This window comes from Acomys minous (assembly GCF_964271855.1).
Source record: "Acomys minous genome assembly, chromosome: 5".
Lineage (NCBI taxonomy): Eukaryota > Metazoa > Chordata > Mammalia > Rodentia > Muridae > Acomys > Acomys minous.
This window is the reverse complement of record NC_140494.1, coordinates 125,984,240-126,008,804: the sequence shown is the minus strand read 5'-3', so window position 1 is coordinate 126,008,804 and position 24,565 is coordinate 125,984,240. Positions and strand designations below refer to the sequence as shown.

Sequence of the window (24,565 nt, the reverse complement as noted above, 5' to 3'; positions counted from 1 at the left end):
AGCCTGGCTGGCACCCAAAGTCTAGAAATGCCTTGTAGGTGAGAGGACCTGAGGACTTTGAGGAGATGAGAAGAGGGAGGGAGGGAAGAAGGAAGAAAGGTCAGGCTCTACTGAGGATGATCAGGCACCAGCCACAGTGCAAGTTACACAAAAGCACCGGGACACCGCAGATACAAGTCACTCCCTAGCACCTGGACCCTATGTAGCCCTGGCTGTCCTGAACTTGCATTGACTGGCCTCAAACTCACAGAGATCCACCTGCCTCTGCCTTCTGAGTGCTGGGATTAAAGGTGTGCATCACCAGTGCCCGACTGTCACTGGTTTTTTGTTGTTGTTTGTTTGGTTTTTTTTTTTTTGTTTTTGTTTTTGTTTTTGTTTTTTTTCTGGATACTAGAAAGTCTAAAGCAGTGGTTCTCAACCTTCCTAATGCTGTGACCATTATATAAAGCTCCTCAGATTTTGGTGACCCCCAGCCATAAAATTGTTTTATTGCTACTGCATAACAATAATTTTGCTACTATTATGAATTATAATGTAAATATCTGATATGTGAATCCTAAATGGGGTCATGATTCACAGTTTGAAAACTGATGACCTAAAGCGCGCGGGGTATAACAATTATATTTTATCTCTAGTGAATGATACATCCATAGTTCTTTGGTTTGGGGATGCTTCCTTCTTTTCCATCCATCTGTTCAAGTTCACTTTTTTTCTTTTTGAAATTGTGTGTGTATGGGGGGGGGGGTCTCACTATGTAGTCAAGGCTGGTCTTGAACTCCTGACCCTCCTTACCTCAGCCTCTCAAGGGCTGGTAACACAAGTGTCCTGTGGTTTTTCTTCAAGGCCTAGCTTATGTAATTTTATCTATATTTAGATGAGGGGACGATCAAGCTGAGGAAGGGCTTGAAGGCTTTCTGCCACTGGTGTCTCCCACCTGCCTGCTTCCCTGGCTTAACCCAGATGAGCCTTGATTTTATAGAATGTGGAGAAAGGCTGTGAGGGAGGAGATACTGCCCGATTCAAGAAGTGTCTTCCCAGCCTCCTGCCTAGAGGGGTATGTCACAAGCATGGCCGTTTAAGGGAGCTCTGTGGCTTCAGGGAGCCCCCTCCTGTCTGCACCCCTGCCAATGCCTATGACACCTGAAAGCATGCCAGGGTGGAGGGCTGGAGAACGCGTGTGCTCTCTGTAAAGCAACCATCAACACTTGTAGTCCAAAGTTGGGTCCGCTGCTCTGTCCCTCCCAGAGCATGTTACTCGCGGATAGCTCACAGTTACAGAGTGGAGCTTGGAGGCGGTTCTGAATAAATCCACACGATGACGGGACCCACTGTAACCAGCCCAGTGCTGCCTCCTCAGCAAAGCAGTGTGTGAAATCTGGATTTAGACAAAAATTTATTTGGAGGTGATAGCATGTTTTGCAAAGAATCCGAAACAAGGAAACAGGTAGCCGAGAGGCCACCCACCTACAGCATGCAGTAGTCTCAGGGGTAAGAAAAAACACTGTTGGGGGATGGTTTGGTGTATTTTGATGCTAATTAATAAAAAGCCATTCCACCTGGGCAGGGCAGGTGAGATAGCCGTGGCTAAGGTTCTGAGGCTTAGAGAGAAAGAGAAATCCTGGGAAGAAGAGGAGGAAGAAAGACCCTGAGGAGAAGAGAGGAGGCCGCCATGGGTTAGACGGAGGAGAAGCACATGGCCCACGGCGTGGATGGAGAATCCGGCCCAGATGAAGAACATTAGCAAGTATCTGGGATTATGGATGGGAGGTAACTTGATAGAAGTTATTAGAAGCAGATGGCATGGGATTGAGACAGGGATCCCATGCCTGCCCCACTATGGGAGGTAGTTTAGAGGATTGATATCTGCCCTGCGCCAGGTTAACTAAGGCTATTTTAAAATATAGCAAGTGTCTGTGTCTTGATGGATTGCTAGGTGGGCATACTGATAATATTGATATTTAAAAACAACAAGACACAGACCTATTCCCTTCCCTACAGCCACCGCCCTTTGGTTTGTGATACCTCATCTTTTTCCATCCATCTGTTCAAATCTAATGTGGGTATGGGTACCTCAAAGCCATAAGAGGGGCTGGAGTCACAGGTCACAGTGAGCCACCAGACATGGGTGGTAGGAACCAGACCAGCTCTCTGCAAGGTCATCAAGTGCTCTTAGCCACCTCTCAGGTCCCTGGCCTGGGCCTCCTGATGCTCCTGCCTCAGCCTCGCGACTGCTGGGAAAGCAGGCATCCAAGGCCTTGTTCTTTAAGGCCTTGCTTATACCCCAGTCCCCTCCTAAATGCTCCCCTAATTACTCCGGATTTCCCAGCCTCACTAATAAGCAGCTATGTGACTCACACCTGCCCTCTAAGTGATTAAGTCCGTCTGTGCGTTTTCCTTCGGAGCCAGATTCTAAGAGCTGGATGCAAATGACAAAACCCTTTGTTCTCACTCGTCACTCGTCACCAACAGTCACGCTTCCTCCACTCTTACCTCAGGAAAAAAAATCAGTCCGATGTGGAAAAAAAACATTTTTATTATAATCTCTTACATTTTCAGTGTATGTCTTCATTACAATCATTGGTACAATAAATATGGTAGTGCTAAATGGACCGTCATCACAGTGGCCTGTGGGCTGAGGCACGGGGACCAGGGGTCCTGCCGCCCCCGGCACCTTCTCAGGGCTGATTGGGAGGCCTCAAAGCATGCTGAGAGGGAAAGGAATAGAAATATGATTAAAGCAGTCAGTGCAGCAAATTCTAGAATGTCTGTGAGAGCCATGGATACAGGATTTACTATAATAGAAGATGGATACTAAAAAAAAAGCAACAGAGAGACCCGAATTCTCCTGTTAGAGGCAGAGGGAAGACTGCAGAAGCCAGTGCCTTCCTTGTGACCCCAGTGCATGCCCCCACCCTCCCTGGTCTTGTGTTGGTCGTTCCATCTACCGTGTGCCCAGCCCTGTGTAGGCACCCACCTCGCACCTCGCACGGCTGGGTTACAGGGTGCACGGCGAGCTGTGCGTCACACACCACAGCACTGGCTTCCCCTCAGTGGCGGCCAGGTGTCCACAGAATGAGTGGGAATCTGAGGAAGGCTGCGTCTTGGAGAGTTAGAGGTTGACAGCGCTGATTCTTGGAGCTCTCTTTCTGCCTCCCTGGCTCTGTCTCATCTCAGCCATGAGGGTTGAACGAGGACTGAATGCCTGGACCGTGCTGAAGGGGAAGAGGGAAGGAGAAATGGCACTGTTTTCACGCCTAGCAATCTCCTTTCATGACTACTCAGTCCTCGAGCCAGGTACGATGGTCTTGCTGCATTGTCACGTAACTTGTCGGTGTGTAGTTCTTTGAGACAGTCTTGCTGTCCTGGAGCGCTCGCGTTACGCTAGGTTCTGACTGGTGACTCTGGACCAAGGTCAGGAGGCCAGCTAAATTGTATTCCCTCTTCTTGAGGCTTATCCTTACTGTGATGACACCGTCAGGAATGTTGGTTTCAAGGCTAGGCTGGCACCCAGACTCACAGGCTGCCAGAGATCCGTGTGCCTGCACATGTACTGCACACACAGCTGAGCCCCATCAGGTCACCTGCAACCTTGTCCAGTGAATTACACTACAAGGACACAGGCCTTGCTACCAGGAAATGTTGTAATAGTAGAAAAAGATCATCAAGACAGAGAGAGTAGGAAAAAAAAAAAATATATATATATATATATGGGTGTGTGTGTGGGGGGTGTAGGGGTGTGGGGTGTGTGTGTGTGTGTGTGTGTGTGTGTGTGCTTCAAGAGGACATTCTACGCTGTCAAATGAGATTAAATCAGAGAACTCCCTATGAACTGCAAAGAACTAGCAGGTAGGGGCTGGTGGCTGAGGCTTCTTTTGAGCCATGGAACTGACTGGTCTCCCCAGGGTTCTCACCTCTCTGGGAGGAACATGAAGGGGCTGGGTGTCCTCAGATACTATGTGACTGAGGGGAGGCTCGGGGAAGGACAGGGGGAGTCTTAGAAGCGTTCTGCTGGTTTTGGTACTTAAGTACCAGGGCCTGTTTGTGGCTCTGCACAGGTAGCTTCCTGCTTTGATAATACGGAGGTACACTTTAGCTAACCACTCTTTAGTCTTCCCCACAGCCGGAGGAGTAGGCAACCCTGGGTGGGCAGCAGGGATATCGGACAAGGCAGAATTGACGTTTGGGGAAAAGAGGCAAATCTGCCCAGTAGTCCTGCTTCCTGTGGGGTCGAGACAGAGTAGAACATTCCAGAGCTCACACCTGCTGCAGGGAGGGGAAGCAACTGTTTCCAGGTCATAGAGCGGGTGTAGAGCAGAGCTGCCCTCCTGCTCCTGCGGCTAAGCGGGCAGTAAGGTAGACTGCTCTCCTATCCCAGCTCTGACTCCAAAGGGAGAGTCGTGGGCAGTGCGTGCCTCGCAGTTCCCTGTTCCCCATCTCCCTCCCATCCCCTCTGAGAAACAGAATTTGGGCTTGCCTTGCCGTAATGTTTAGTCAATGTCCCTAAGCCAAAAGACAGGACTGTGAAAACGCCCTGGTATTACAATCTTCCTTTCTCTCTGATAATCTGCTGCTTCCTGTCCCAGTTCTTCCCCACAGGTGGGAGGTCAGGCTGAGGGGCCTGTTAGAGCAGGAAGGAAATGTAAGGAAGACAGCTCCTCCCTCAGGAAGGAAGCTGAGTTTCCCAAGTGTCACCTGAGCAGAGAGGCGCGTGTTCCGGTCGGGAAGGTTAGAGAAGAACTAGAGTATTCAGGACACTACAAATGTACCAGGAAGAGCCCAGGGTGGGAAACCATAACAGTCCACCAGCAGGCTAGGGTCATGGCCAGAGTTCAGAACCTTTAGCCATCTCACGCAGCTAGAGAAGTCAGCTCAAGGCTCCTGCCCCAGTGCACGTCATCCCCCTCACTGGGTGCCCTGGGGTGGCTGTGACAACAGAACAGGGGAGCCCCAGCTGGAAGCCGCACAAGAGTCTGGGGGAAGGGGGTACAGGCGAGCTCGAAAGAACACCTTGAGGTATTTCAAGTGTCCAGAGAGCCAAAGTATGTAGTGTCCAAAGCAAGGTCCTTCCTTGGATGTCTGAGAGTGCCAGGGACCTCAGGCGTGGACCTCAGTCTCCTTCTTGAGGGCTGGTTTATAAATGACTCCCTTGTTGTCACCTTTTCTGCTACAGGAACAATAAGAACACAAGTCTTGTTAGTCAAAAAGCAGAGAGAGGGAGCCAGGGAGCGGCCAGGCTCAGGGGTGGGATGGAGGAGTTTTAAAAGTCCTGGTTCCTCTCTTGGGGACCTTTCCCAGGTCTGTTGGTCTTGGAGAGGATGGTAAACACTAAGCATCAACTGAAACAGAACCCATCTGTTTTCCGATGTCAAGGCCAACTCATAGTAGGCCTGCATCCTGAGGGTCTCACCACCCCCACTTCAAACTTCTGATGCCCCAACTCCTAGAAGCTGCCTTATTTTCCATACCAAGAGAAATAAATTATGCCTTAGGAAAAGCCGAGCATGGCAATAAAACCATGGGCAAAAGGCTAGCACGAGTGAGAGAGCGATCAGGTTTTTCTTCATTTTTCTTTTTAGGCTCACAGAAGAGAAACCAGATGTAAAGATCTTGGTGCAAAGACAAACACTGGTAATAGAGCAAGGCCGGTAGGGTGGCCCCCACACCCGAGCACAGTGACCCTCACATGACCAGTGTTTCATACAAGGACACTGGCGTTTGGAGAGCAGCACTCCTAGGATAGCGTTGGTGACATAAGGGCTCTTCCGCAAAGTTGCCTTGCCAGATAGGCCAGCCCTCATGGGCACAGAAGCCACACATCAGAACAGGAAATTCTGAATCCAAACCAACTCACCTCTTCTTCCTTTTGAAGAGCCAAATGGACACTGCCAGGACAATGGAGATGCCAAGAGCACCAGCCAGGGCCACCGAGAGGATGATTCCTGGTGAAGAGGCGGGGAGCACATGTCACCTTCCCACCCCGCCCCTTTTCCACACCTCACCCTCATCATAGCACATGGGCGTGAAATTAGGTGCTGGCTACACAGTTGTCCTCAGAACATTATGATTTGCCCAGCTCTGTTCTCAGATTCTGGCTTTATGGCACTGACTGGAGGTTATACTCAGAGGGGCGTTTGCAAATTGCAGTGGTTTTCTAACAGGGGTTCCCAAACCTGCATAAGGATTGTGTTCGAATGACCTTTCCAAAAGGTCAGCCCTCAGAGACTTGGTTTGGTCGGTTGGACCTCAGACTCAAGAATATGTCTTTCATTTTCAAACATCTCCAGCTGATACTTATGGCCTGTGGCCCACACTTTGAGAAACCCTGGGCTGCAGACTAAGCTCTACATTAGCTCGCTGGACGTAAGATCTCTTGGGGGTAATGCTATCATCGTTGCCCCCAATTTCCATTGCAGTCCCAAACAACCAACCCCACGGTCAAGGTCACGTGGCCAGCCACCTGACCTCAGCATTGGGCTTAGGAATGTTTCCAGGCAACTCCTCTAACATTAACGGACAGAATGTCCTAAATGGAATTTTTGCATACACATCACAGCGTGATTCGGTCTCTCACTGGAGAAGACATTTGATTGGCAGTTGATTTTTACGTTAGAGAGCAGCTTGAGGGGTACCAGAAGCCGAAGCGACAGCAGAGAAGCAAGAGAGGATGGGCTGAAAGTATCACAGGCCCAGATCACACTGAAAAATCATGGCGTCACCCAGTTGTAGCATGCACACTCAGGAGGCCACATACCCAAACTCAGTCCTGTGTCGGTAAGGGTTCCTACTTAAAAAGGGGGGGTGGGGTGGGGAGGGAGAAAAGATTGGAAGTTAATCTAGAGCCAGACCATGATGGGATAGCAAAAAACCTTTACCTTTTATTTTTTGCTTGATATCCTGGGCTTACTCAGATTTGGCCAGGGTGGTAGTGGTGGTGGTGGTGATTTTTTGGCTTAGGTTAATGGGGAAGAGGGAATTCCCACCTAACGGATCATACTGTCTCCCCTCCATCCCCTGGTCCTTCGTCGCAGTCACTTCCTTTGCTAGGACAAGAATTCAGTTTGTTGTCGTAGTGGCCAACAAGGCAAGGCGAAGATGGCTAGCAGTCCACCTCCCTTGGCGTGTTGGCGTCTCCTCCTCCAGGACCCGTCTTCCTCGTATGGACCCGGCCACCAGCCGTCTACTCCCACATGCTCTACCATCATGGCTGGGTTCTTTCTTTTCTGTTTCAGCTTGGCCCTACTGGACAAACTTCTCTATTCCACCAGTCTGTCCTCTCTGCCTCATGAGACCAGAGTATCATGACTCCCCCCACCCCACCCCACCCCCCGCTCCCGCCAGGGAGCCACTGTTAGGAATAATAGGGTGAGTTTCGAGTTCTGAGTGGGGCCTGTCCACTGAAGGTCAAATCCCATAGCCTTCTAGGGATCTCCAGGGGCGCAGTCACCTGTGACTACACCGTCCCTGAGCAGCCCTGGCCTGCCTCCTGTAGGTTCCACGTTCTTCCTCTTTCTCTTAGCCATGTCCTCAAAGTGAAGCCGTCTCTGTTTACATGCATCCTCTTTTCTGGTGGTTTTCTGAGACTTATAGTGTGTGTGTGTGTGTGTGTGTGTGTGTGTGTGTGTGTGTGTGCTCACACCTGCCTACCCCTCTGCCTCCCCACCTCCTGCTTTCCTGTCTGTTGTGTTTGTTCAACCTTACACTGCAAGCCCAAGTGTGACAGGCAGTGGTCACCCAGTCTGACACACAAAGAGAGCCTATACCTGTGTGAGGTGCCAGCAGAGGATAAAAATTCACCCCGGGGCTTACAAGGAGACCTGAGGCTGCAGGGTCAGGCTTTGCTCGCCTGCTTTCTCCTGTCCTGTGGCTACAGTCGGCCTGATCCCCAGGAGCCATAGTATCTGCACCCCTTCCCACCACCCTACAGTTTCACATCAGCCTCTGAGACGGGCTTGACCCTGAGCAGCACGGGCTGCTGTGAGCATAAACTCAGTACTCAGTCACGAGAGAGTGTCCTCAAGGGTGTGGACTGCCCCTGTTCTGGCTGGCCACCACCAGTAGTTCATAGCTCTGAAGCACCTCCCCTGGTCGATTAGCCTGGCCAGGCCTCCCTGGTAAACGGAACGTGGGGAGCAAAGTGTGGCTTGGGGTGTACAGAGGGCAGGCTCCCACTCGGGGAGAAGGTCACGCTTCTACAGACCTCCCAGCACAGTATAACTTAGTATTTCAGTTAGCTGGGGGGGGGGGTCATGGTGCCCACAGACCTTGCTCAGTTTTGCCTTAAGCTCTCGCTGTTTCTACTCTAGCTCTGTGACAGAAACACTGTTGTCACTCAAGCTCCAGAAGCTCATAGTGCTGACTCAGCCACGTAACACTGTCACCAGCAAGCCACCGAGCCAGGCTGTCCAAGCTGGACCGTCTCTTTCACAGTCACCGTAAACATGTGAGAGTCACATGGGCCCACATAGCTGTGCTCCTACCACATGGCTGAAGGAGGTACCTGTGTGAGCAAAGCCCATAGAGACATTGGCCCTAGAGTGGAACTTCTCTGCGAAGTGGCAGAGCTTGGCGGTTTCTCTGGAGGAGGAGTCCGCCTTTCCTTGCTTGCTCTACAGCATTTCGACAGGGCATAATTGAACCCAGCACTCTCAGGTTGCTTTTTTTTTTTAAACTCCTGAGTGGCCTCTTGTCAGGGACTAAATTGCTTGCCTAAACAGTGGTAAAGATGAAGAAAGTTCCAGAAACTGGGATAGGTGAATTTTCAGCTAAGACTTTTATATTGCAAAAACAAAGCAGCTTGACCAAGCAAGCAAAGAACCTAAGTGCCAAGGAAGAAAAACTCTGATGACCATGTCACCTTAACAGTTCTATCCACCCACACCTCCCATGATGCCTTAAGGCAGAAGATGTGCTTAGAATGCCACACTACCAATTTAGACAGCACTAACCAGGGTCTGCAGAGAAAGACCTTGCTCGGTAGGGCTGAGGTTCACTGAAGACAGGGCCAAAGCATCTACTAATAAAGAGCTAGCAACGAGACTCTCAAGAAATTTTGAGCTTTGAAGACGAGAGCCAGAGAGAGAAGGCAGGTTATTCCTCAGCAGGGGCTCAGCCAGGTGAAGCCAGACTGTGGACAACTAGTACAGGTGTCAAAGACGGCGTGGGATCAACAGCGCTGGAGAAGGCTATGTTCAGCTTAAACAAAGAAATGGGGTGTTTCCAAACAGGCATGGCAACAGGCAGCTTCTACAGAAGAACATGAGACAGGTGGGGAAATGGAGACAGGCTTGCTCTCAGAGGTGGCCTATGACAGTCAGCTGATGAGAACCTAGCAGAAAACACTCCTGAGACAGCTTCTGGGAAGACTCGTGCTGAGAAGATAGGAGTGCTGCCTGCCCAGGGCCTCCACAGAGCAAGTGGGTACCAGTCAGAGGGAGCAGAGATAGGATGCCGTGACACGCAAAAGGAAAACTGCGCACAGATACAGACAGCCGCATTGTCCAGGAAGGTAGGACACCTGTGAAGGTCGGGAGCTGCTTAACACAAAGGCCTTGCTACCTGGACGGGCTGGCTCAGGAGCTGCATCTTCCACTGGCATCTGGCTGCGCCGAGGATGCTGGGTAACTGCTCTTGAGGTGTTCTGAAGCCTCAAGTACAAACACAGACAAGTCCAGGCCGAAGAGCAAGCACTCATTTACACGTCTTGGTGTACCTGGAACAACAGTCTAGTATTTTCTAGCTCTGTTTTCAACTTTGTTTGGTTGTTGGATGCACTCGCCTCTTATTTCAAAGCCCAGTGGAAACATGGACTAGTTTCACAGACAGCGTGTTATGTATGATCTACACAGAGACCACTCTGCAGTGGTCTCCAGGCTTAGGAAAGAAGCCAGTTTGATTGTTTAAGAACATGACACTGTGTTAGAATGGTGACAAGTGACTCTCGTTGTGTGATGTGATAAGCCATAGGGTCAAGTGACTGCAGCACTAGTCTTCCCTTCTAATTGTACTTTTCTAGGGAAAATGCCCTCGGTGACCACACACACATTACTCTCTTTGGAGGGAATATATAACCAGGCACTACTTTTCATCAACACTATACAATCCAGTTATGAAATAACTTCTACAAAGAAATGTCCCCAAAAAGCACCACTAGACAGACCATGGGGCAGCGGGCAAACATGCCGGCCACACTGCTCTGACCCAGGTGCCATGCCAGCTCTTGTGTCCCAGGCCGTCAGGGTATAGGTGGTGATGGGTATTAGGGTGGGGAGCTTATATCCCTGTCAGCTCAGAGCAACAAAAAGTACGCATCAGTTGGCAACTTTCTCCAGGCCTTTAAAACTTGGCTGCAAGTTCTAGTTTTGAGTTTCCCTTACGTGTGGCTTTATATTAACATTGTTGGGAAACTGAGAATAGAGCAAAGACAGACTTGAAATTTGACAGCTGGCCAGGTTTATGTGTAAACCATTCTAGAGAGAAGATACTTGGGGAGGAGAAGGAAAAGGAAACAATCAGCTGTATTCCTTTCGTAAGCTTATATCACGCCCTGGGCATGGTGCCAGGAATAAAAAATGAGATATCAGGCCCTTTTCCCTTAAGGAGCCCATAAGGTGTGTATAATATTCTCACTCCCCAGTTTTACTGTATTGTAAGAAATAACTACTCAATTATATGCCACATGCTTCAATGGAGATGAGTAAGTCAGATGAAAGAGGTTGGTAAGCCACCTCCAGGGTAATGGGGAGGGCTTCTGAGAGGCTGTGATTAAAGTTGGGCCTTAAAAAGAATTTTGAGAATGAGAGCGCCACGGCAGACAAAAAGAATAGTGTATGGACCTAGCCTGTTTTAGGAGGCCCTGCAGCTGGGGGGAGGGGATGAGGCAGAGATGACAGGGACGGGGTCACAGAGAGCCAACATGGGAGCATCAGCCGGGATCCTTTCCCAGATGTTCCTGAACTCGGCCTGTTGTGTGTTAGGGTCACAATGGAAGGCTCAGTTGGTTTGTTCTCCTGTCCCTGTAGTGCACAGCTAGGGCTGCATGAGGGATACTCGCAGTGTGCGGGAGGGTCACATTTGATGACTGCTGCTGAGAGTTCAGACCCGTGATCCAGGTCTAGGAGTCTGAAGGGAGGAATGTCTCTGGCTTTTCTTAGGATACCTTGGAAGAATCGGTGATACTCTTCCATCTAATACCTTTTATTTATAAATAGAAACTTGAAGAAACACAAAGTCAATAAGCACAGAACATAAGTTCTAGTCTTAAATAATAATAAATAATAACAACAACAACAATTAGCCATCTTAGCTGGGTAAGATTTCTCTCTTTTGAAAGTTTCTCTAAAACAATGCAGGTCTCTCCAGGACAAGCAGGTCTAATTGTTGCTCTGCAAATAGCCATGGGTTAGAGCCCCACCCCACACTCCATGTCTAGCAAGCTCAGTAGTCTAGCACACTCATGAATCTAAAGGCCCCTCTGCTGGCTCTAGATCTCTAGTGAGTGACATGCAGTTCCTCAGAGCAGGCCCACTAAAGACACAGTTATAGAAACTTTTTGGCCTTCTTGTATGTCTCCTGCAGTTTCCCTGCCCCTAACATGCTTAAAAGGAGCCAGACAATATTAGTACTAAGGTTTGGCAGGCTCTTGCCTTGTTATCCATCACCTTTGGGACTCAGAGTTGGTGCCACTGACCGGGAAGAAATCAGCCCACTTCTGGGCCCTGGCCTGTGCTCTTTGCAGCATCCTCACTTAGGGTACCTGGCTCTCAAGAAACCTGAACCGGCTTCAGGTGAGTCTTCTCTCTAGCACCCCACCTTGAGGGTAAGCTCAAGTCCTCCTTGGAAGAGGCTGTTTTCTAGAGCTGACTGACAGCGCCTGACAGCTTTCCATCTGTGGTAGAGACTTTAACAGTCAAACCAACCACCAGGCGAGAAAGCCCCGTACAGACGGGGAGGAGACAAGGCATGACGAGGTCCTGCAGAAAGATGCTCGGATAAAGGGGTCTGCAGACCCTCCCAAAGGAAAGCCAGTTCTCCCCCTCGCCATCTCCTAGCCTTACCTAATTATACAAGAAGGACAGTTACTTAGCTTCCACAGGCCTGTGGGAAGGAGGCTTCCCTCGGGCTTGTTTGTTCAGGATCATCATCCCAAACTCAGGTTTCCATGCCATGCCACACCAAAGACTGGATATGGCTCCATGGTTAAGAACACTAGTTGGAGGCCAGCCTGGCCTACAAAGTGAGTCAAGGATAGCCAAGGCTACACAAAGAAACCCTGCCTCGAAAAACCAAAGTGAGAGAGAGAGAGAGAGAGAGAGAGAGAGAGAGAGAGAGAGATACTGGTTGGTTTTCCAGAGGAGTTGTGTTCAATTCTCAACACCCACATGGTGGCTCACAACCATCTGTAACTACAGTTTCGTGGAATCCAACACTTTATTCTGATCTCCTGGGGCACAAGGCATACCCACAGTACACAGATGTACATGCAGGCAAAATACTATACACATGTAAAATAAAAATAAGGATTTAATTTTAAAAATAAATATAAGACCATGAGATACGTTAGGATCCTATACTAATAGAGAGAAAACTAGTCCTAAGCCTTCAAAGCCATTGACCAGTCCCCTGGTGCCGGGGGTGGGGTGGCGGCAGTGTTTCTCAAAGGGACCATTTTGCTCCGTCTCCCCTAGATAACTGGGCAATGTCTGGAGACATTTTTTGAATGTCACCAGTGGAAACATGCCACTGACATCTAGTGCGTGAGGATGAGGGACACCTGCTAATTCTACAAGGCACAGGGGGGCCTCCACTATAAGAAGAATTATCCTGCCCCGTGTGTCAGCAGTGCCAGGGTTGAAAACCCCCACCCTAGGGCTGCATTAAAGTACAAGCCCCTTCCAGGCAGGAAGCAGGTCCTGTCCTTCTTTTATAAGAATGTTCTAGGAGGGGGCTGGAGAGATGGCTCAGAGGTTAAGAGCACTGTCTGCTCTTCCAGAAGTCCTGAGTTCAACTCCCAGCAACCACATGGTGGCTCACGATCATCTATAATGTGATCTGGTGTCCTCTTCTGGCCTGCAGGTGTACATGCAGATAGAACACTGTATACATAATAATAAATAAATACATCTTTAAAAAAATGTTCTAGGAAAGTGGCAGGGGAGAGTTAAATGGTTCAGTCCTATTTGTTTCAATTTAATTAAATCTCAGAATACACACACACAGACACACACACACACACACACACACAGAGCGAGAGCGAGAGAGAGAGCGAGAGAGAGAGAGAGAGAGAGAGAGAGAGAGAGAGAGAGAGAGAGAGATTCTCTCCTAGAGATTCCCTTTACGTTTCTTTTTTGTTCCTGGAAAAAGTTTAGATTTCTTAGCTCTCGTTAACTTCCAAAGGAAACTCTGTATAAAATAGACACTAATTGTAAAGGAGTCTCCATTGGAGAGTCTACAAAGAACTGAACCCAAATCCACTCAGGGGCTGTGTGTTTAGACAGGCTCATACTGCAGGCCTGAAAGTGCATGTGAGCCAGAACTGGCCAAGCTGGGCAGTGAGAGGCAGCTGTGAGCAGAGGAGGGCGGGAGCTGGGCCTCCTAGGGGCTGTCGCTTCACCTCGCCTCAGCCTCGTGTGCTGCCTGTGTTTCAGAGTATGAGGAAGGGGAACAGTTTGGCCAAGTTTCTATAATCAGTGTCTAAGTGAAGACGTTTGCCTTGAACTGCCTTAGATTCTCCAAGGAGGAAGCTGAGCCTAACCTCACGGAAGCAGCAGCTCTGACCAAGCCATGCAGGGGTGTCTGTGGCAAAGCTGCATCTGGGCTTTGGTCATAATGTCCCAAGCCAGGAATTAGTCTTCAAGCTTCTGTCTAGAGCCGCCTCAGTCTACTCCAGCAGGACTCGCAGCACCTACCAAAGCACTCCGCCACAAGCCTGCCTGAAAGGTCTAGTCTACAAGCAGCTGCTCAGACCTGAGCCCATCTAAGAAGACGGCTAGTTAGCGCCAGTGCCACAGTCCACCGGTACAAGTGCGGATTACTTTTAGCTGTCATAATCAAATTCCTGCAGGGTTTCTTCTGATCCTCTGTAACTGCCCCCAAACACTGACCCTGCAATGTAAAGTCAGGATTGGCAGTTGTTAGTCACCATTTTGAACCATAATACGTTGGCGCTGAGAGGATGTCAGAGCAAGTGTCCAGCCTGGCATCCCGTGGCCAAGGAAACTGGGGCCAAAGAAGGTTGTGCTTTGTTCACATCATATACAAACAACCAGGAGAAAACAAAGCAATGCCTTGAATCAAGGGCCCCTGACTTCAGGGAACGCATCTGTTACCCTCTTGCCAAGAATGTACGGACTATCCCAGAAACAGCTCTTATAACCCTTGGGCCATAAGCAAAATCTTGCCTGATCTGTGTGGGCGACGGCTGTTACCTCCAGGCTTTCAAGTTTAAGAACTGAAATAATTCCATACCAGGTACGGCGCCTCGTGTCTACAGTCCCAACCTCCTCTGGAGAGGCTGACAAGGTCAAGGCCAGCCTGGACCTACATACTGGGTTGCAAGGTGGCCTACCATACAGGGGAGCTCGTCTCAAGAACACAGAGAACGGAAGTAGCTTTGTTCAACCCTAAATACGACATAGCCCACTTACAGGAATGGGAAAAAAGATTGCTCTGCCTAGAATACAGGACAAGTGAAGACACCCCGGGCAGTCAAGGCATTCCCTAGAAAACCAGCGGCTTGTCACAATCTTACACATTCCAGGGTGTAGGAAGGGCCGCCCTGTTCCCAGATTGTGCTTCAGACTCAGAAACCAACGAGAATGGGAAAAGACCTTAAGTGAGTGGTATCTGGGGAAGGGAACATTTGACACAAATCTCCAGACATGAGGCTAGCCCACGGAGCTAGCCTACAGACATAATGCTGGCCATGTCAGTGGGTCAGCTTGGAAGGGCAGATTTCTCATGCCTTCTGCCGAGGGCTTTGAAATACAGTCCTCGTTGTCCTGTGACTAAGAGGAGCAAGTGACAGTTACACTCTCATATAATAAAGGGACAGGTTCCTCTGGCAGGTGGGCCTCTGTACGTTGTTTTAGAATATGAACGCCTGGCCCCATCGATCCATGAGTCACATAAGGAGGGGATGGGGGGCACTTCCGCAGACTCCCACTGCTTCTCATTATCCAAGACCCCCACGTTTAGCAAAGCCCAGGAAGGTGTGGTGCGAAGGCTGATCTCAGAGGCTCAAACGTGGGTGTGGATGGCAACTCCTCCTTGTCCCTTCTGCTCCTCTGCCCCCACTTTCAGTGTCCTGAACAAGTGAAATGTTAATTTCTGCGCCCCAGTAGTTAACAGACTTAGAAGGAACAATACATCTCTAGTAGTTGAATAAACAAAACTATTTAAGATTTGTTCAAGTTGGAGTCTGTTTGCTGGTGCAAGTGCCAAGATTAGGCTAAAAAAAAAAGAAAAGGCTGTGTGACCCAGAGAGTTTCTTGCCTAACGGGCTGCTGTGGCCAGGAACAAGGCTTGTACCCTTGATCTTACAGAGAAGCGTCTATGGGCACTTGCAGCGTGTGATCATCTCGCTAGGCCAAGGGCACGGTGTACGTAGCCCTTGATGCCAAGAGAGTCTATGGTGGGAAGTTAGAAGCCTCTCCTCAAGTGTCTCAGGATACGGGATTGCTCTTCAGAGCAGAGAAGTCCTGAGAACGTCTCATCCCCACCTGTGGGTGACTCCCAGCCTTAGTAAGAGCTCTGGCCCGGCTACCTCTGGGTCCTTGCCTGGCCTTCCTTGCCAGGACATGGCCTGGTGAGCACTGAAGGGAGACTACAGCAGCCCACACACCGAAGCTCCCGGATCCACTCTGGTTCCTCAGCAGCCTCGGGGCTCAGCCGGTCTCCTAAGGGCACCTTTCTCACCTTGTCGGAAGGAGATGTACACCAGCCTCTCGTCAAACTTCTGGACCTTCCGGAAGTTGTTGACCATTTCTCTGGGGGAAGGATCGTCCATGTGTGTGAAGTACAGAGCTGTCTCCAGAGCTAGCAGCTAAGGGGGAAAGTGAAAACAGGGCCTCCTGAGCAGATGGTGCTTGGTGGCCTGACCTCCTGAGCAGATGGTGCTCGGTGGCCTGACCTCCTGAGTGGATGGTGCTTGGTGGCCTGACCTCCTGGGGAGAGGAGGAAAGTGAAAACAGGGCCTCCTGAGCGGATGGTGCTCGGTGGCCTGACCTCCTGGGGAGAGGAGGAAAGTGAAAACAGGGCCTCCTGAGCAGATGGTGCTCGGTGGCCTGACCTCCTGGGGAGAGGACTTGCCGGGAAAGCCCTGGAATGGGCCCCTGAGATGCTTGGCAGAAAGCATTTGACAGCAAAGGGAGTGACCTACTCCATCCTGAGGGTCTCACTAACTAGGGCTGAGTGCTTCCCTGCTGTCAAGGTTCCTGGTGTCCCCGGAATCTGCCCCAAATGCAGGGAAAGCCAAAGAGAAGGAGGACTCCTCAGCCTCTCACCAAGACCACTTTCCTTTCAGGACCCTGAACTGGAAAGCGACTCTTCAAGCAGAAGAGGTTGGCGGTGGCTGGGCTTGTTTGTGTAGTCCAATCAGACTAAAACACAGTGGGTAGAGGCTCTCTGGTGCTCTGAATGCTGGCGCCCTGACATTTCCGCACCCCCATGGTTACACTACAACCCGTTTCTATGGCAGCATCTGGGTTAGGCTGTAGCTGCCTCCCCACGCCTCTGCTTCAGCTCGGCCCCTCTCCTGTCCGCCTACCAGCTGCCATTTATTGAGGTTTCTCAGCTCAAAAGTTCATAGCAAAGAGCAGGCGTTTGACAGCGAGGGCTGGCTAGGATTGGGTGGGCTGGTTGTTATGCAGCTCCGTCCAACCTCCGCCACACTCCACACTTCGTGGTTTTAGGTTGTGGGGTAGCAAGATGAGAGACTTCTGACATGGCATGGCTCCCCAGCTCACACCACCGGACCGTGAGCTCCAAGGGCTGCACCTCTCACCACTGCAATCCCAGAGCCCACGTGTTAACTTGGTGTGACTTTATTCCAGCCCACCGAAGGAGCCATCCAGCCACTGCGGGGGCTTGCAGCTCTCTTTAAAGAGCTGCGGGAAGTGTGTTCATCTTCCTGGCTCAATGTTTAACTCCTCTTAGAGCTTACCCTGTAATTTCTACAGTGTTTCCCTGGCAAGTCCATCTGGAGAGGCTCTGAAGAGCTGCTAATGGACCTCTGAGGAAACCAAGTCTTCGATTAGAACAGCTTATAGGCAGGGACCATACAGACTCAGGCTTGCTACCTGTTCCTGGGAAATCTGCACAGGGTTTCGGAAAACTGTCCAGAGCACGGTAGGGTAGCAAGGAGGTGTCGTCAGGGACCCTTCGTAGCGGTAATACTCGCCAGGGCTCTCGGGCAGAAGTTCTTCAACGTTGAAACCCGGGATGGGCACTTGCTGGCCTGGAGAGGTAGATTGGGTGTGAAAGTGTCAGCCTAGCTCCTGATAAGAGAGGCGTAGCTAAGCACAGTCGCTGAGCTCAAACACCCAGATTCAGTCTCAGTGAATGCGCTCTTTTCTGGGTGCCCACGCCTCATAATGCTGTGAAGGTGGCACAGGTGTGACCACATCCTGTGTAACGGTGAATGAATAAGTGGCCCCTCACCTTTGTACTTAACGTGCTGTAGGTGACTGAAGATCTTGTTGTATGACGGATTGAAGGAGCCTATCTGCAAGAGAGACCAGGCAGGTTGAGCTGGGACAGTTAGTGTCAGAGGGCTGGGCTGGAGGCCTTCCCTGAGGATCTGCCTTACAAAGAAACTTCTGACCCATCGGCCAGATTGTTGAGAGTTAACATAGCGGTCTGGACCTTTGGCAGCAAATGATACCTAGTTTTCGGCTTAAGACACCAGGCTCGAGTGTCCCAGTATATCGGGAGTGCTCCTGGTTATCTGACAGGAGCCCAAAGACTTCAACCCGCCCATTTAACCTGGAATTTAGGGGAACTTAGAGTTCACAAAAGCCAAGCCAGATAAGTAAGCACATTAGGAAACAGGAACCAGTTGCCTCATTGGGCGAAAACAAAGCAAGCTGATCAGAAGTCATTCCTTTCTCAACCTGCCCCCAGCCCTACCAAGTTTTTGAGATAAAATCTTGATATGTAGCCCGTACTGACTTTGAACTCTCAGCTGTCCCCCTGTCTCGACCTCTAACGTGTTGGGATGATAGGCATGTGCCCCGTTCCAGGCTCCATTCTTGGTTTCTGAGATTAAATAATTCATCGCAGAATGAAGTAAATAACTCACTCCAGACTGGTTTGGATGCTAGGTATTGTGTGTGTGTGATGGACGCATCTGATGGTACAGGATGGGGCCCTGTCCAGCCAGGTGACCTCATACCAAGCAACAGGGCTAGAGAAGGGGCTCATATTTCTAATGTCACAAAAGACATGCCTTTTTCAGCTGCCTAGATACAGAGAAGGCTTCCTCTGAGCTCAGAGACAAGAGGCCTTATGAGGAGCAACATCCTGCTCTAGCGGCAGACCCCTCCAGGAGCCGCTCACTGTGGACTGCTGTGCACAGAACACAGGCCTGGTCCTGACACCACCCCTGTACAGACTTCCCGCAGGAAGCCCTTTGAACACATCCTACCTCAATGAGAACAGCAAGGACAGCGAGGCCTTCGGATTTGACACTGGCGGAGCGGAAGTCAGGGTACAGGTCAGAGTTATAATGGACGATGTGCAGCTGCAATGGGAGAGAAGGGACGCATGAGGGGACACGCGACTCACAGGAGCCTTTTGTTTCTGCAGAAGACTTGAACCGCTAGAGAGATAGACATCTGTCGCTCCCCTACCCCCAAAGAACCGACTCCCTACCCTTACCACCCATCCCCAGTTCCCTCTTTTCCCCAGTCTTCTCCACCCTCCAGCGCAGGCCACATCCCATCTTATGCCTTGGACCCCTCAGGTCTGATAAGGCACCTGGAAAGTAGCAACGTTACAGTAGACATGAGTGGATGGATGGATGGATGGATGGATGGATGGATGAATGGGTGGATGGGTGGATGGATGGGTGGATGGATGGATGGATCGATAGATGGATGGATGGGTGGATGGATGGATGGATGGGTGGATGGGTGGATGGGTGGATGGATGGATAGATGGATGGATGGATGGGTTTTTATTTTAACCATAAAAAAGCTTGGGTGTTTGCAGCTCTTCTCCCTTTGATTTTTTTCCAGGAGCCTGGGGCCAAGTGGCCTCCTGTCATTCGGCATCTCTGTGCTTGATCTGGAAGCGGTAGGGGCGGGGCCGAAAACCAGCTGCCAGCTACAGCCTAATCATAATTGATAAAGCACAGAACACTGGCGTTTATATCCCTCAGGTAGATGGACCCACAGCATGGCCTTCACCAGCCCAGTTGTTATGTCAGAGTTTACGAGTCCATAAAGCAAGAGTGGCTTTTCCCACAAATGTAGACTTTTGTTTCCTCAAAATAAAATTCTAAACGATGGTGCTTTTTAATCAGATCAGAAAACTAATTACTAATGCAAAGAGAAGTTCTTGAGAAGTCCTAGATTTAGAAACTCTAGGCACATGTTATGATCATCGTTATTAGAAATTCTGGTGACGTTTAAATCTGCCTTTTAATCCTAAAGATAGGATTGCCTCGCTTTCTAAAGGCACTGAGGTAGATGGCTCTAAGCCAAACACGTGCATTTTTATCCCATGCCCCTGAGGGCCCCTATTGCATATGGAGATCTGTATCTAGAGCTCTTTTTTCCCCCTAGTTATTCTTCATCTCCATCTTCTAAAGAAATTCAACATAAGATCTATTTTTTAATGCCATTATACGGCCCTCTTGCTGTTTTCTCCTTTATTTTCACTTTCTTTCTTTTTTAAATTAATTTATTCTTGTTACATCTCAATGATTATCCCTATTTTCATTTTCTCATGTGGGTGGATGTTTTAGCTGCATGCATATCTGTGTACCGCATGCATGTCTGGTTCCAGCGGAAATCAGGCAAGGGCATTGGCTGTGAAATGTCAGGTGAGGGCTGGGAATCGAACCAGGATTATTCTGGGGGTGGTGGGCAGAATCTAACTATATAGCTTCTGCTGGCCTTGCGCCTCAGTCTCTGGAGTTCTAGGATTCCAGGCACACACGGCCACATCTGACTTTCATGTTATTTCTGGTAAGGATTCCTTAGAAGGCCCTTGCCTCACTGTCTTTCCACATACAGGATGGCCTAGCACATCTTTGAATGGCTTGGAGAAACAGAGTAGACTTCTATTTGTCTACATTACCCAAGAGCCTTATTGCTTGACCTTTGGCCCCTGTGGTCTGCTTCAGCTCTTAATGTATTCAGACTAAATTAAAAAAAAAAAAGGTTAAAAGCTAACCTAGGTCTATGTGCATTCCCTGGTCAGGAACTTTAGAATGAGTCTCCAGTGGTCCCCACCCAACAGAACCACTACTTCTAAGAGAGTCCTGATGCTTTCTCTCCACTATTAGTAACCTTGGCCCATCAGGCTTGGTCTGATGACTACCTCAAGAGCAGAGTACACAAAACTAGTGATAGCATTTTTCAAAGATCATATTTTTATTTCATCTAGGCTTAGTGGCACACACCTTCAATCCCAGCATTCAAGAGGCAGAAGCAGGAGGATTTCTGTGAGTTCAAGACCACCCTGGTCTATACAGTAAGATCCAGGCCAGTAAGGGCTACATAGTAAGAATTTTGTCTTATGTTAAAAAGATTGTGTGTGTATGTGTATGTGTGTGTGTGTGTGTGTGTGTGTGTGTGTGTGTGTGTGTGTACATGTAAGTGCAGTGTCTGAGGAGGCCAGAAGAAAGCATCAGATCCCCTGGAGGTAGAGTTACAGGCAGTTGTGAGCTCCGTAAATGAGGGCTGGGCACCAAACTCACGTTCTCCGTAAGAGCAGTGCGCTCTCCTACTTACCGAGCCACCTCTCCAGCACCCCAGAAATATCTTTAAATGTGTAAACTCTCCAAATCTACCACCTAGCTGCCACTTTGTTCTCCCAGGGGGAAGCAGAAGCCTCAACATTGCAATTAGCTTGCAAGAAATTGCAGCTCTTGAGCTCCAGGGAAGCAAGGGTCTGCTCTGAAATACGTGCACCTCCAGTCATGCCATCCTACTGGGCCAGAATCACAGCCTCTCCACACTTGGAACAAACCTGTAATTAGCCTGAGCCATCAGGCAGTTCAGCAGTTGTGAGCAGAGAGGACCACGGTTATATCATTATTTACCGTGGGATCTGCTGGGTGATCAACAGCATTTGCCTCTTCCACTTTATTTCCCAGCATGCTCTCAAAGCCACGCCCACCAACTCAGACCTCAGAATGGAAAGACTTAGGAGCCCCTCACCATCCCACCCCATCACAAGCCTGTGGCACAACAAAGACATTCCGCCTTTCTTCTCATTCTCTTTTGGTACTCTAGGCTAGAATCTCAGGGTGACACGGCACAGTGCTGCGCCCACATCCCAAACCATTTTCAGAGAATCTCTGATCAAAGTGATGCCCTGCACATCTCTCTGTGTGTGAGTGTGTGTTGAGGGGTGTCTGGTTTTTCAAGACAGCGTTTCCCTGTGTAGCCTTGGCTGTCCAGGCTGGCCTCGAACTCATAGAGACCCACTTGCTTCTGCCTCTCCAAGTGCTGGGATTACAAGCGTACCGCCCTGCCCAGTGCCCTGCACATCTTACTGCCAGTGACTCCATAAATCTATGGAAAACTACAAGGGCAGCCCTGGGTCAGTGTGCTCATATCCCCAAGTACAATGACATGGGGAAGACACTCGTAAGTAGCATGATGTGTGACGACTGAAAGGCACAGAGGGACAATGGGCCTGTGGCAGCCAGGCAAACCATGAGGTCCTCATCCGTGCAAAGCAGGAGGATACGCAGAAAAGGGCCACACACATCCCGCCGTGCCATCTGCAAGGTCAGCCTTCCCAATAGCACCACACAGTAAAAGAAACAGGCAGCCTCGCTGTGCTCCAGCAGAGGAAGTGACAAGGGCATCCGGATAAGTGCAGGGCAGTGAGACCTTCCCATGCGGCTGACAGGAAAGGCTACGAAGGCTGCTCTATCCCAGCAGCCACGGAGAGAGGAGCCAGCGCCAGGCTCTCTCCACCTGACTGGCCATTCACTCACCTCAGCGGCAAAGTGCTTCCCACTCACGGTGTGTTCGGAGCCGTGGGGGTCATTGCGGTTCCCCCAATGCAAGTGCAGCTGCTCCGCCCTGTACTGGTGGGGCTGGAGGCCCCGGATGTACATGTCCGAGTCTAGATTCAGTCGCACTGTGAGGAATGGAGGAGCAGCCTTCAGAGCCCTGGCCAGATCAACCCTGCCAAAGAGCAGGCAGGCAGGCAACCCCTGCGCGGGTGCAAGTGGCCACAGGAGCAAGGAGCAGAGACCCGAGCAATGACGCCTGCAGATCGCAGACGTGGCCTCTCTTCCTAGTGCAACGCTAGTGGCTCCAGCACCATCTTGGATCTCCCTGGAAAGCATCAACTCTAGGCCAATGTGGGTGTTTCTTATCTTTGTCTACGATAATAGAGCCTACAGCAAAGAGCTTTCTAAGTTGGAGAATTACAAGGACAATTGCTATTTGAAAAGCAATTACTACTCAACAGACTCTGATGTACCCAATCTCTAGTGTTCACGGGCCAGACCAATAGGTCCCTCTTCCAAATGAAACTCAGGCGAGTTAAAACTCCTGTCCAGTCTGATGACTCATTCGTGTGTGTGATGGCCAGTCTTGGTTGTCTACCTAACTACATCTGGAATCACCTAAAACCTAAGCAACTAGGCAGGTGCTCTTGTGATGATTTCCTTGGTTGGATTATTAAAGTGGAAAGACTCACCCTAAACCTGGGCAGCGTGTGTGAGTGTGTGTGTGTGTGTGTGTGTGTGTGCACGCGCGCTCGAGTGCACATGCATGCATGTGTGTGCATACGTGTGTAGCCAAGCCACAATTCAAACCCAGTCCATCTGACTCCAAACCATGAGTGTCCACTCTCAGCAACTGGACTGCTGGTGCCTTGAACAGTTCGTGATAACCTAGAACTCACCCTAGCAGCTTAGCTAACGGACCAATGGGATCGGACCTATCTTCTCCCTCCCCCTCCCCCTCCCACAAGAGATGTGCTTGTGCAGGAAGACTCACTGGATCAGGGCTTCCAGCAGCCCCCTCCACCCTGCCCCGCCCCACACATGAGACAGTGGGTCAGCCATGCCTCACAGCCTCCTCCTAGCCCCGTCTCCTAGGTGCTTCAGGGAAGCCCCTCCTGGTCAATGGCCAGGGAGTCCAAAGAGACTCAGACTGCCTCTCAGGGTCTCCGAGGTCCCTCCCTTACCTGAATGGCCATCATTGGTCAAGTTCAACATCTTTTCAACAGACACATTGTAACCTTGGAACTGGAGGGGTGCGAGGCTGGCATCGTACTGCAGTATGTCGCTATGCAGGTCTATCGGGGACTGCAGGAGGCCTCCACACGACGGGTACTTCTTGGGCCAGTTCTTTTCCCCAGCAGGACCTAGGAGAGACTCACGATCAAGCTCAGTTTTCCACAAGAAATTTTCCTCACCTTCTAATCTCTGTTTATACGATGGTTTCTTATTACTTCTTTCCTTTATCCCTCCAAAGACGGCGTCACTATTCCACAAGAGGCAAGCAGCAAGAATAGATGTGCTGACCCCATGGCATCCTTGTGGACCTAGTCTAAGAGTGGTGAGAGTCGGAAGAAATACTCTATACCCTTGTTCATTGTGTAAGGGAGAAGAGTTGGCCCTAGTCTTAGAGGTAAACTGTTCAAGACCTGGAGACACCAGATTACAGAATAAGGCCTAGCAAACACTTTCAAAACCGTCTGCTGTGAAAGTGCTGTGCAGGATAAAAGACTAGAGTAGCCCAGGCCAGAAATGAGAGCCCCCCACCCAACCTCCATTTTGTTGCCATGTCGATGCAGTATGTATCCTCGCTACATGAGGACCAGGGACATCCAACAATATACCATCTACTTGTTGAGCATCTATTACGAGCCAGAAATGACCCTAGGTCTTGAGGTACCAGGTTGGATGCTGTGGGGGCATCCTAGCTGGTACTCTAGTGGGGAGAATTTGATGAATCTGCTGAACTGTGCTAGGTTGGCGAAACCAGTGTCTGACTGACCACAGCTCAAGAAGATCTTTGAGGCCGGTGGGTTCACAGGGTGATGTTCCTGATAGGAAACCCTGGGGATAAAGACCCTGATACCCACATCTACAGTGCAAGATATAATCCCAAAGGGATGCTTGAAAAATATTGAGTAATTACAGGCCTGGCATCACAAAGCCAAGCATGGCAGGGCTTTAACCAGAGGGAAGCCTGGTCATACTACAGTTGAATTATTGCAACAAAATTGATAAGTCCTCAATGAGGAGAAACAGGCTTAAAAGTAAAAAGCACCTGGGGGCTCACGCTCCTTGCTATAAATAACAGCTAGCTGCCGCTCCTCTGTGAGCGGAAACAAACATTTCATGGGCAGATAAACCAGTGGTTCTCAA

The 24,565-nt window shown here is 50.0% G+C and overlaps 1 protein-coding gene across 3 annotated transcripts in view; it reads right to left on the bottom strand.

The window, feature by feature from the left end:
* Positions 1 to 2,515: 2,515 nt before the first annotated feature.
* CA12 (carbonic anhydrase 12) overlaps positions 2,516 to 24,565 on the bottom strand; it is a 56,260-nt gene continuing 34,210 nt past the window's right edge. Inside the window, exons 3-11 of one of the 3 annotated variants that reach the window (XM_084781607.1) lie at positions 23,377 to 23,556; positions 22,172 to 22,317; positions 18,641 to 18,736; positions 17,656 to 17,719; positions 17,295 to 17,452; positions 15,913 to 16,039; positions 6,752 to 6,784; positions 5,852 to 5,939; positions 2,516 to 5,164 (exon numbers count right to left, since the gene is read on the bottom strand). In XM_084781607.1, coding sequence (XP_084637733.1) covers positions 5,095 to 5,164; positions 5,852 to 5,939; positions 6,752 to 6,784; positions 15,913 to 16,039; positions 17,295 to 17,452; positions 17,656 to 17,719; positions 18,641 to 18,736; positions 22,172 to 22,317; positions 23,377 to 23,556 — 962 coding nt within the window. In that variant the 3' untranslated portion in view covers positions 2,516 to 5,094. The remainder of the gene's footprint in view (positions 5,165 to 5,851; positions 5,940 to 6,751; positions 6,785 to 15,912; positions 16,040 to 17,294; positions 17,453 to 17,655; positions 17,720 to 18,640; positions 18,737 to 22,171; positions 22,318 to 23,376; positions 23,557 to 24,565) is intronic. The other 2 variants (XM_084781608.1, XM_084781609.1) reach the window with 2 other exon arrangements.